The 13,221-nt window shown below is 43.3% G+C and overlaps 1 protein-coding gene across 3 annotated transcripts in view; it reads right to left on the reverse strand.

The window, feature by feature from the left end:
* Positions 1 to 13,221, reverse strand: part of HDAC4 (histone deacetylase 4) — a 251,960-nt gene that overhangs the window by 223,105 nt on the left and 15,634 nt on the right. For all 3 annotated transcript variants that reach the window (XM_051623785.1, XM_051623784.1, XM_051623787.1), the window contains exon 2: positions 1,328 to 1,565. In XM_051623785.1, the coding sequence (XP_051479745.1) occupies positions 1,328 to 1,349 (22 nt within the window). In that variant the 5' untranslated portion in view covers positions 1,350 to 1,565. The remainder of the gene's footprint in view (positions 1 to 1,327; positions 1,566 to 13,221) is intronic.

The following is a 13,221-nucleotide window of genomic DNA, read 5'->3' on the forward strand; positions in this document are numbered from 1 at the left end:
AGTAACATGAGTTAGCTTTGCTAGCTGTTTGTATATATAGGTATATATTCAACCTAGCCCAGTACTGAGGGAAAAATGCAAGCAGCCCCTAGCTCCTCAGTGCCCTGGTATTTGAGGCAGAAAAGCATTCAAACAACTACCCACTTACTTGAAGAACACATCTCTTGACAAACATCACATAGGAAGAAAAGTATCACAGGTGAACACTTAGATGCAGAACACTCCACTCATATGTATATGCTTGGCTACCACACTCTCAAAGTACCAGAGCTAAGTTTTGAAATCTAAGTGAATTCTACATTATGCAATAGAAGCCAGAGTCTCTTTTTTCATAAGACTGGCAATTTTAGAGACTTACCAACTCATTTCAGATTCTACATCCCTATTGACTGCAGTGTTCCTTGCTCCCAGCCTCACAACACAAATGGGCTGCTAGATGCAATTCCAAAGCAAACACAAAGTTTCTCTCCCACAAATACACAATTTCTTAAATCTTAGGAGCTGTTCATTGGCTTTTAACTTCAGTCTTACTTGACTGTTAACCCAAAACTGATTAAACTGAAGTCACAAATGTAATCTCTCAAAGGCATAGTTAAGTAAGCACTTTCACATGCTTTGTTGTTGGATTACTTGCTTCCCAGCAGTCATTTTCTCCACCATAAACTGAAACAGTCAAACCAGGGATATTAGAGCACAATCAAAATTCCTCTTCCAAAGCACAAGCTCAAAGCTCTGCCCAACACAGTTACCTGAAACTCACTAAATACAAATGCATGAGACAACATTAAGCTAGAAAGCAGGTAACTGAGCATCTACAGATACTCCTGACAGACAGAAATGCACAATTTTGTAGTGATGAATCATAGCTCTTAATTTACAAGACACATTAAGAATAATAAATCCCCAGACAACACTGAGATGGATCAGTTGACTCCTGTTCTAGCAGAACTCATCTTTCCTACTCAAAGGTACTTTGAAAGTAAAAAAAGTTTTCTTAAATACCAATACACACTAGCAGAACCATGACTATGGCACCTTACAGGTGCTCTACATATCTTTGAGACTTGTCAGCACAGATTTAACAAATCAAACACCTGGTTCACATCTCAGAAAATCTCTACAACTTCCAGTGACACATAATGCAACAAGGAGAAACCTAAAATGGCAACATTTCTAGTACCAGCAACACAACCTTCCACCTTCACACCAAGTCTTGATTTTAAACAAAGTCATAGTACAAGAAGAGTGACTGGATTATCACTTCCAACACTATAAAACACGTGGTGTTTTGCTGTCCTTACTAGATTTGAAGTGTTTCTTCCCTTACCTGGATGGCTTTGGGAGCTCATTGCTAGTAACGTCTAGTCCTTTGGAGAGGGGATTCGAGATGGATCAGTTCCCAGACAAGTAAGGGCAGCTCTAAAGAGCTCCAAATGCTTCACCAATACATAGAAGTTGGAAGTGGGGATTAAATCATGGCCACCTTATAAAATCCAGGGCACAGTGACATGCTGAGTTGTATAGGAAGTAATCCAATATCTTCTAATGGCTTTCAAAATGGAAACCTGCAATTAGAGAAAAAATACCTCCACATTAGAGAATTAGGATTTACAACCATTTACATTACACATTATATAGTATATGTCTCCCTAGAATAGAAGATTAAACTAGGATACTATTTTAGGCATTAAGGTTGCAAAGAGTAAACTTCAGAGTTATAGATGCAATTTTAATTAATAACCATAAAAATGCAGACTAATATTCAACGTATTTTTTAAAATAAAGAAAATTAATTTTCAACTACACATTCAAGTCTCAAAAACCCAAACTTGCATGTTAATTCTGATCCTCCAACAGCACCATATGAAGCCACTTCAGTCCAACAGCTTCCATATTTTAAAAGCCATATGTACGAGTGGTAACTGTACTTCACGCATCTGTTCCCCAAAGAAGACTAAAGAAAAATTCCTGGGTGCCAAGAAGCGGTCTTGGAGCAGGAAGGAAAAAAACCCACACAATCCATTCCACTCCCACTCTGCCCAAGCCTCCAACAGATTATTAAGAAGAAACTTCATACTGCCCCAGGGGAAAAAAAAAATAAATCCACCGTTCCCAATTATTTTCAAGCTGTGTATTAGAGGGACAAAGAGGAAAGGGGATAAAAACCCCACTAAGTTGGCAACCTAGTGTACCCCTGCACCCCAAAAATAAAAATCCAAGTACCCTAGCTTATAGAAACCCCCACCTCAGAGGCCCCCACAGATGGTGTCACTGATGCAACCAACAATTTTTACACCAAAAGAATCAACTGCAAAGTGTCTTGAAGCTCAGCTTTGGGGGTTCAGTTTTGGGGATTTGAGGCACTTTCTAAATAAAATCACAGAACCATTTAGGGTGGAAATGACCTTTAAGATCACCAAGTCCAACCATAAACCTAATACTGCCATGTCCAGTACCTAAGTGCCCCATCTACACATCTTTTCAACAGCCACATTCCACAGGCCAGGTATCTTAGGGGGGTTGCTCTGTTTTAACAGACCTGCCACCAACACGTGCTACTGAAACAGATCAAACCCAGTTGTGTCCTTTGTGCAAAGTGTTTCAACAACCCCAGGTTATTTCCCTGACCGAAAGTGTCATCAGCATCCAGGCTCCCAGCAGATAACCCCTCCTGGATGCTGAGGATGGGAAAAAGACAGCTGGGACCCGGAGGAGTCCCTCGCTGCCCTGACATGGCATCTCTGCCCTCCCAGCTTAGCCAGCAGGAGCAGTTTATACCCAGCACTCTCTAACCCACTGCAGACATGAAGTAAGCCTGCTAGCAGAAGCCAACTAGTTAATCCAACCAAATTAATCTAGCTGACTCTGCTCAAAGCAGAGCAGGGAGCACTCACCCCAAACTGCTCCACCAGCAGATCTGAGGGTGTGGTGACCTCCAGCTAAGAGACAGCAATATTCCTTGGGCGGGGGATGATTATGATAGTAACTACTACTACCTCTTGCACAATGAGCATCTCTCCAAATTTTACCTGTGCTATTATTTCAAGTGGCCCCATCTATTCTTGGAAGAGCTCTTATCACACTCAGATATTCACGTTCCTTTCCAGTAAGGCAGCAAGAACAGGTCTCAGACTTAAATACCAACACCCTCACTTAGGATGGGCCCTGCTTTGTAATGTTACTTCCCTGGATTGCAGCATAATGCCCAAGCAGATGCTGTGGTTCATTAAAAAAGCTCTTTAATTGGCTGTTTCTCTCTACCCCAAGTGTTTCAGCACCACTACTCTCCAAGTTCCTCTGCCCATCTTGCATTTTGAGAGACCTGGAATATTCCTTCATGTTATGCATGGAATTCAAGAGAAAATTACTTTAGTGTCATTTCTAATCCCTGCAGGTCTCTGCCATCCCAAACCTTCAAGATCTTCCAGCTCCATTAATTTGCACATCCTGTTCAAGACAGTTGGGTCAGCACGGACCAGGCATTAGCAAAATATTCACATCCTTCATTTCCAATAAAAACAGCACGTAATCTTACAGCATAAGCAATCTCAGCTGCAGGCAAGAAGGATTGGGAATGGAGTTAACAGATTTCAGATTGCATTCAGAATGCAAGAATGAAGTACAAAGCATGAAAAGTATGCATTTCACCCCCAAAACAGACTGAAACAGTAGCAACAAATCCATTTAACGGCGCCAGCTATTCCCACTTCCTTCTCTAAAGGCCTATCAAAATTCAGGCAGGTATGAAAGACCCCTGAAACATCAAGCTTCTGCATGTTTCAGTAATACTAGTGCCTGGCCAGAGCAGAGACAACAAAATAAACATGATCAAATGGACAAGCTACAGATATTTTTTTTAAAGTTTCCTGCATTTCTCCTAGAAGACTGAGTAAACTGTAAGCAAAACAGACCTCTCCAGGATACAGACAGCAGCCATTTCCCAACTTAGCTCACCTCCAAACTCTTATTTTCAGTTACCACCTGCACTGACCTCAACACAGTCCAGTGAGATTTCCAAAGCAGTAAAGAGCTGTTGTCAGGCCCCTGTCTGCAACAATTCTTCTGTAGATTTGCCATTTCTGCCATCATCTCACGAAAAACACTTCTCAAATTAGGAGAAGCAAAATGCTTAGGATATTTAGAGGTCTGTGGGCTTTTCTAAGCAAATTCTCTCATTTAAAATAAATAAAGAGAGCTTGTTCTACCTTGACTCCACTGCCTTCCAGGATGATCACTTCTGACCTGCAGAGATCTCAGCCCTGAGGAACACCGAGTCCACCCCACATATGTTCCTAGCAAGCTCTTCAGGCACAGGCAAGGAGTGGGTCAAGGCCAGGATGAGCTGCTCAGGCAGCCTGCCCACTAACCCAGGCATACACTGGGATGAGTGTTGTTTGTTTATAGCAGCACGATCCTCTCATGAGTAACTTCATAACCTGCTATTTTGGCCAGACACGTCGTTTATCTTCCTTCTTCCAGGGGAGCAGGATCACAGGCACAACAGGCTTCATTGCAAGCATGCTCAGGTGAGACTCACTGGGCTTCAGCATGCAGAAACAAAAGAGGTGTTGAGCTGCTGCCACAGGAGCATTTCACTTTGCCTGCCTGCTGCTCTCCAAGCAAGCTCCAGGACTGCCAACCAGCCAGGTGAATTTTCTTGGCTGACGACAAGCAGTGCCAAACTGATTATGTCGGGCACTTCACATGGAGTCCTTGCCCAGGTGCTGAGCAAAGGGCAGCCAAAAACCATCTGCACACAAGACAGTGGATGGTACCACACATCTCAGGCTAGAGAAAGCAGAATTGCTATGGCTAAAACAACCAGGGGTGTAAAACACACACTCTTATTTAACCAAGTGTAGCAAACAGGACTGGTATGATCAAGCTTTCTGCCTTGCAGGAGAGTTGTTCGGAATGTGGGCCTTGCTGCATTGTTAAAAAAAAACTGGAATAGTGGCACAAAGATCAAGTTAATGCCTATTTCTTTCAGCCTGCTATGACCAGGGTATGTCCAAGAGCATATGCTGCCTAAAACACGCAGGCTGATGCATCTGCAGCTGTGTCCTCCTCACATCCTTCGCTCAGAAAGCAGCCACAGCCTGTGTGTGCTGTCACCTCCTTGTCACCAGCTGATAACAAGCCTCCACATCTGCAGTCACCACATAGTAAGAGATGGACTCAGGGGCTGCAGCCTCAGCAAAAGCCCCTTGTTTCTCAGTTGGTTTGGTGCCTCCACAAACCACCATGCCTCACTACACACCTTCCCTAGATCAACAGCACTGTGGGTCATTTTAGCTTTTCTTTATTTACCTACATCCCACAACACACTCGGTCCTCAAGTAGAGCAGACACACCTTTCATCGCTTCTGTCAAGGAAGGGATGCATCTGCTTAAAATACCTTCATGAGACTTCAACAGCTTCTTCCAGAAGCTGCAAAGAAAACAGCAGCAAATTCATCAACGGGCTGGGTCATGACATGTGGCAACAAACCACCTATACACAGGAATAATGTGTGGAGAGAGAAAGCATTATGGCTCTAAGCACAAAACTATTTAACAGCTCTCTCAAACAGAAGGTCCCTCGCCTTCTTCCTCTCCAACTGCATGACCAGGCTTGTCTCCCACAACCACACACATGACAAAGCCCCACAAGTTCTACACTATTCCTTCCACACACTTTCCAAGACCACTTTTTCCCCCAGGCATCTAGCCAACCATTAAGAGACAGAATTGCATGTGAACCAGGAAATGTAAGTAATCCAATGGTTTTCCAAGTCTCTTTCCATACATCTTAAAGCTACTGAAAGATTTTTTTTTTAAATAATAAGTAACAGGAACCTTACAGTTCCATCATATGAATGTTTAGACAGTATGAACGTCCTCTTCTCAGCCCATTACAGATGTGCCTCTCTACAAGTCACAAGTCCAGATGTGCAGTAACCAGTAATTCAAGTTACGATCAAGCTTTGTAAATAAAGCTCTGTTTTTCAGAGCTTAAATTGCTACAGTACCTCAGCCAAGATAAAAATCTGGGCCTAAGGGGGAAGTTTCAAGATTGCTTTAAGCCAAGTCAGTCCTGTGGCTTCAGGACACTAGCCCTTGATGACCTGGCATCCTCGGCAGGCCCTCTCAGATGCACACCCCCAGATGGCAACACATCAGCCAGCTGACAAGATCAGTTCTGTTTAACTGGGGTTTTCAAGTGAACTGCCTGCTGACTCAATGCAGCAAAACACAGTGTAGTCATACACACACTATCCAGATCACTGTATTTTGAAGCTTATTTCTAAGTCCAGAAAAAGCTGCTCCGTCTTCCAGCCCCCTGAATGTTAAAAGCTTTGAAGAAGATACCACCTTCTAAGCAGGACAAGGAAGCCAGCTCTGAAGACAACAGCAGAAGGGATGCTAGGAGAATGCCTTCTGCATGCTGGCACTTCTTTAGCAGTGCTCCAACACCGTGGAGTCTGGTCTCCAAAAGCTGTGGAAACACCCATCTTCCCAAAGGCATTATCATCGATCCTTCTGCCTCACACTACAGATTAAATAACAAGATTCTATTCCTTCCCCCAAATCTACCACAGTATTAGATACCTCGCTGCCTTAACAGGCAAACAGCATCAAGTTTCATCCCACATGCTCCACGTAAGATGATGACACCACCACCCTGATGCTTGCTTGGATTCCTACTCACAACACACAGCCTGGGAATGACCTGGTGCTGCAGCACACGTGTTTTGCAGACACCCCCAGACCTAAGGAGAGGCAGAGCCTCTGCTGGAGCTTATTGATAATCTCTCTCCTTTGCCAACAGATCCTGAACTTTACCCACAGGGGAAAAAAAAAAAAAAAAAAGCTGCCTTTGCTTTTCAGGCACTGCTTACAAAATACTGCCAGTATGGGATCCATATCTGAATGGAGGAGGGGACATGGATGAGGCATATAGCTGTTTGAAAACAGTAATCATTTACTGTGACCACAAAGTGATTTACTGCATCTTTATTTAGAGCAGTGTGAAACAGTCTCCCGGGCTAATCTGTCTCTCTAGGGGCGATGTCTCCAGAGCCACCACTTTGCAAGATGGCAAAAACAGTAGCAGTAACCCTGAGGACCCACACAACACTTCCACGAGGCCAGTCACTCCTCACGCAGATACAGCTTTACTGAACCCGTCCCGAAAGACCACACTTCACAAGCATTTCCCAGTTCCAGAAATGCTGGTTTTCCTACAGTTTCAATGATACTCAAAGCAGACATTTTGCAGAAAACATATTTGCAAGCCTCAAACATCCTCTCAATGTGTTTAAAGTCTCAGAAGACAGTGTTTCTGTCTCTAAACACATACTGCAGAAGTAACAGGCTGCACTATTAGCTTAATGCTTAGTTGTGGACAAAAGAGCTACTAGAATACTGTGACAGTAATAGAAAATAAAAATAGAACACCAATTTGCTGCCATATTAGCCCAGTTCCTCCAAAGTCACTAACATTTTGTGCAAATCCAGACACCCCTCCTCCAAATTCAAGAGTTGCAAAAGAAGGGCAAGGAAAACTACCAGAGGTGTGGTACAAACTCCTCATGAGGTAAAAGTGATTTTAAATTTAGAGGTGACTCAAGGATATTTGCAGTTATGCAGAAGCATGATTAATGCAGACTAATCACCAATTTTCTACCTATTTCTTTCAAAGCAGTAAGTATTTCCATTCTTTTTTTTCTGGGAGAGAAGTTGGGTGGACACAGAAGGGAGGGCAGGTATCAGAAAAGATACTTTGGCTGGCAAGGTGAAGCAGAGACAATTACATGCAAATGGATAAAGTCCTTAGGAAATGAGACAAACCCCAAGTGCTCCTGCACAAGGCCAAGAAACCCATAAGACAAGTCACTGGCTCACAGGAGAGTGTTTCAGAGAAGTGTCACCATGCACATGTCTTGTTGTGAAAGACTTTCCAAGGTACATCATCTTGGATGCTGCTAGAGAATGTGGCAATCAAGTACCTTTAAAGATAAAAGCTCTCCTACACACCAACCTACAGCCACCAAATCAAGGTAATTCTGCTTTGTCCTGCACTGGTGTGGCAGTCCCATCTTGCAAAATATCAGGTTTACTCCTTGTAACTTTCCATATTGCACTGAAATGGCATACCAAACTCTTTATTAGTTTCCACAGAAGTTATGAGCACACCTGCACTCATTAAGTTAAAGAAAATACTCAAGTGAACTGGTAGGTGGAAGCATCTCCATGGCACTTCAGTATCCACACAGAAGAACAGAGTCAGTCAGAGCACCTGAAACCTTCATTACAGTTAGAACTGTTTAACTGATAATTAAGCAGAAAACCCAACCTGAGAGAGCTGCTACAAACAGCTTCTCAGCAATAGTATCCTAGGCACATACATCTCACAGTTAGTACAGATCCAGACTGACCAGTCTGGCCCTTAATACCAGGACATCTCACCTTTACTAAACTCGTTTTTTCCACTCTCTTTATCTTGCAGTAGCAAAACCAGAGGTACCTACCTTTAAGATCAAAAGCTCAACTTTAATGATTCAAACATACTAACCCCCCCAAGAACTACAGAAGCACTACCCAGTACTTCAAGGAATTAAAACACAGGACATTTGTATAGCAAATGCTGACATTTCAATGCCAGCCATTACAAGAGCTATTCTCACATGACAGCCTAGAGTAGAACAAATACTGTGTTTCTGCCTCTCCCTTAAACTTCCACTTTCAAACACACGCTGTGAAGTTCTATTGCTTACGTGCTCACACTAAACATTTTAACTTTGTGACAGGTTTTGAACAGCGTAATGTTCAGAAAGAGATTCAAGTTCTAACCATATTTGTCCTAAGTGTTAAATTACGGTATATGTACATTAAGACTTCAAGAATAACCAATACCTACACTGTATTTATGCAGTTCCTTCAGGGAAGGCTACAGCACATTGCCAGACAGTCCCTGGCAGTTGCTTTTGGAGCAATCCTGCTATTACTTCAGGCAGTGGCTTGTTAAACAAGCTTCTGCAACATAAGCAGTGCCATACATGCACTTAAAGTCACCAACAGGCATTAAACAAAATTAGTAACAGCCACAAAGGGGAAGACACTGTGAACAAACTGGGAGCTACTTGATTAACATGAAACTAAGGGTAGCTACTTAAGGGTCACAAGCCTATATAGAAAGAATTAATCTAATCATATGCAGCAGAAATTATAAAAAAAAAAAAAATTAAGAAAAATTGCTTTCTACAGTTTTGTGCCCCTGTTGTCAAGAAACACTCCACTACTTAATGTCCACAGCACAGATTCCTTAAGTAAGGCTGCCTTTCCCAGGCCCTTTTCAGCTGTGTTTCATAGTCAAGTCAGCTGCTCAAACTTTTCTCTGGTGGCAGCCCTGGCACTTCAAGACATGTCAATCCAAACACTGAGACATTAGCCCAAAGTGAAAACACAGAGGACACCAATACTTCAGTAGAAGTGAAGACCTCCATTTCAATGTTAAATTGACACACACCTGCCACTATTAGAGCTGGCCCCTAGCAAAGCCTGCAAGTTTTCCTCACTGAGCTTTAAACCAAGGGCTGCTTGGGAGAATATGCATTTTTGCATATTCTGCATAAAAATCCCTCACGGTTCCAACTTCAGACATTTTTGCAAATCACCACCTTGATCAATAATTACAGCTACTTTGAAAGCTGGAGGTGCCTCCTTCATGTCTTAAAAAAAAAAAGCCTTAGGTCTTCTCCTGGACACAGTGAAACACCTACAATTTTTGTGGCTCTTCTCCTGGAATGCTAAGAGCACACAAAAGTATTTACATTATTTCAACTTCCACAGATTTCAAATCAATAGCAGTACTAGCAGGGAGCTGAAGAGGTGAAATTCTCATGTCTCCTCTGTTTTTAGACCTCAACAAGGAAGCACTGAAGGAGTGTTGCAGGTATCTCAAAGCCAAAGCAAAAAAAAACAAGGCTTTGGGAGAAACCAAGTGGATGTAAATCCTCCAATGCATAATCCAGGACTCTGAGCAAAAGACCACCTTCAGGAGCCTGAAGAAATCTGGAAATAACACATCAACATCATTCTGTGAAAGCTTCAATTGAAAGTGGTCAACAGCTTGGAAAACAAATTTTTAGTCAAGCAGGAACACAGCTCACAGAAGCGTTGCAGATTCCGAACTGCAACTGACTGTGTAAAACCTGGGGATATGTAGATTTGCAGGATTACAGAGCTCTCCTTGACTAGCAAGGCTCTGGCAGAGGGTCTGAAGGAGCAGGATGCTTCTGAGCTCGATCCAGTTTCTCAGCAAGAGCAGCAAGAACAAGCAGTCTCACAGATGGATCCGCGTGGGAGGGAGAAAGGATAAAAGTCTGCCTCGGGAGCCTGTTCCAGCTGCTACTGAAGCCTTGGAGGAGTATGTACAAATTGGGCAGAGTTACCTATAAAAGTCTACCGTCTTGGCTTTTTCTGAAGCCCTTTTCTTCCCCCATCCCATGTTTTTCCTCTATCCTAGTATTTCTGCATTTGAAAGAGTTCAAATCAGACAGATGAAAGGAGTGCTTGACAGAAGGTAAATGAATACTGGGAGTTTATGGCCACCGTCCATCTCATTTCTTCCCTCCTTCCTCGTATATCTCCCTAGCTACAATTCAGAAGCACAAAAAACAAAACTCCTTTTAAATACTAGACTGAGAAGTGATAAAAAATAGTATACTCTTTTTAATCAAAATCCCCCCAAACTGCATTTTAAGTGCCAGGAAGAGTTTGTGTGACCAGCCAGCTCTGACCGAAGCATTCCCGTGCAAACACCACAAGAGCTGAAGCTTCCTATCAGTAATCTAAGCACAACACTTCAACAGGAATATTATTAACTCCCCTAATTAATGCAAATTAAAGTTTCAGCAACTTGTAATGTATCCTGACATTTTAAAACTTACCACTGTAACACTAAAGTCCCATTAAAGCATTCCAGCAGCGCTGAGACCTCTTCACTTTGCTGACATCCACCTTCAGATACCTTCCAAATCCTCTCCCTCCGTGCTGCCAGCATAGCAGACACCAAGGGGGAAAAGAGAATCATGATAGAAAGTTCACAGACCTAGACACCAACCATTTCTCTGTAGACTTGCTCAGTAATGCAGCTTTCAAGTAAGATTTTTTTTTTTCCCCCACCTGCTTGCACCCACAATCTTTCTCTTTCAAAACAGCTTGACACAGCCAAAAAAAAAAACAACCACAAAAGGACACCAACACCTTCTTGTAATTAGTTCTGGACAACAGCTGAAAACCTTCAGCTTTTCAACCACATTTTCACTCCAGCTCAACTCTCTCAACTGCTAAAAATGAACAACCCGCAATTCCTTGCCTGGGGTTGTTTTTCAAATTCTCATCTATAGGTAGGGAAAGGCAGGGAGAAAAACATCTACCTTTTTTATTCATGTATTTCAGCTGTTACAGCCCACATCTGAACTTCTTGTTCCTTCTGACAAAGAATCAAAATTACTGGTCACTAGCTGTGCCTAACCCATCTGGTCTACAAGCATAAAATAATTGAGTACATGTGTCATCAATCACTGTTGATTACTTCATTAACTTGGAAAAAGAATATTGACTTTTTTTTAAAGAACAAACATTGTTTAAGGTTCATCTAGTTCTTTTTTGTTGTTGTTTTTAATTGAATGCTATCTGATTACCAAGAGAAAATAATGCAGCCTGAACACCAGAGCAAACCTGTCACGTCACTCGTGCAATTCTTTTGTCTAGTAAAACATTTCCCCTTGTTTCTTCTGGAAGTGACTACATTTCAATGCTGGTTTCAACCAGCATTAAGTTTAACCAGAAAGCTAATTATGCATGTTCTCAAATACTCCGTGCTCACTGTACGATGTTAACCAGGCTGCCGTTCCCACTTACTGCCACGGTGCTTTTAAGTTCCGACCTTTGTCATGCTCTTGGAAAGAAACAGGCCTCAAGGTCTCCACAAACAAGTTGCATCATTTCCAACTGGACATTTAGCCCTCTGCTACTCGCTGCAAAACAGTGGCACAGAGGTATGACAAGGGTTTGTGAAGTTTAAACTGCAAGATGGAGACGCACATTTTTTGGCATAAGGGAAAAAGGACAACAAGAAAAAAGAAGTGTTATCATGCTAGCAGCACAGACTAAAATCAGCTAAAGAGTCATACAGCACAATGCAAACTTCCCCCTGGACTCTCCCACTGCTTCAGAGGCTGGACTGGTTCATCCTGTGAGGATCTCAGCTCAGCTCCACCACCTCCATCTCCCCATAACCAGCACATGGGCACAGCTCCCTTCCAGGGAGGGTTCCTCTGTGCTCTCCTGCCTGCTGGCCGAGCCTCGTCCAGCCAGGCTCTGTGGGAAGAACCACTTAGCTCTGTTCTTCATTACATCTTTTCAAGCCCTAGTTAAATGGCTTAAACACTCATTGTCAGCCTTCAAAAAGCTATTCTGTTAGCGAGCAATTCGGTGCCATTTTCTAAATCTAGAATGACACACAGCTCCTGCAAACACCACCCGTTAATGCAGCCTTCTTACACCACTGGCAGGAACCCACTGCCAGCTACCACCATTCAGACATGCAGCCCTTTTCACTCCTCAACTCCAGGAACCTGTCCCACAGCAGGCTTTGCTTGCCACTGTACACTGCAGGAAAGCATGTAGACCTCAGCTCACCAGGCAGAAGCATGCCCTCACCCACAAAAGCTAGCATCATGAGATCCAAAGTTTGTACTGTGTCTAGTTCTGGGGTCCACAGCACAAGGAAAATGGACCTGCTGGAATGAGTCCAGAGGAGGCCACGGAGATGATCAGGGGGTTGGAGCAACTCCGCTCTGGAGACAGGCTGAGAAATCTGGGGTGTTCAGCCTGGAGAAGAGAAGGCTCCAGGGAGACCTTAGAGCACCTTCCAGTGCCTGACGGGGCTCCAGGAAAGCTGGGGAGGGACTTTTAACAAGGGCATGGAGTGATAGGGTGAGAAGGAATGGTTTCAAGTTGAAAGAGGGAAGATTTAGGTGAGATATCAGGAAGAAATCCTTTGCTGTGAGGGTGGGGAGACCCTGGCCCAGGTTGCCCAGGGAAGCTGTGGCTGCCCCATCCCTGGCAGTGTTGAAGGGCAGGTTGGATGGGGCTTGGAGCAACCTGGGCTGGTGGGAGGTGTCCCTGCCCATGCAGGGGGTTGGATCTAGATGATCTTTAAGGTCCCTT

Source organism: Apus apus, chromosome 6 (assembly GCF_020740795.1).
Source record: "Apus apus isolate bApuApu2 chromosome 6, bApuApu2.pri.cur, whole genome shotgun sequence".
NCBI classification, from domain to species: Eukaryota; Metazoa; Chordata; class Aves; order Apodiformes; family Apodidae; genus Apus; species Apus apus.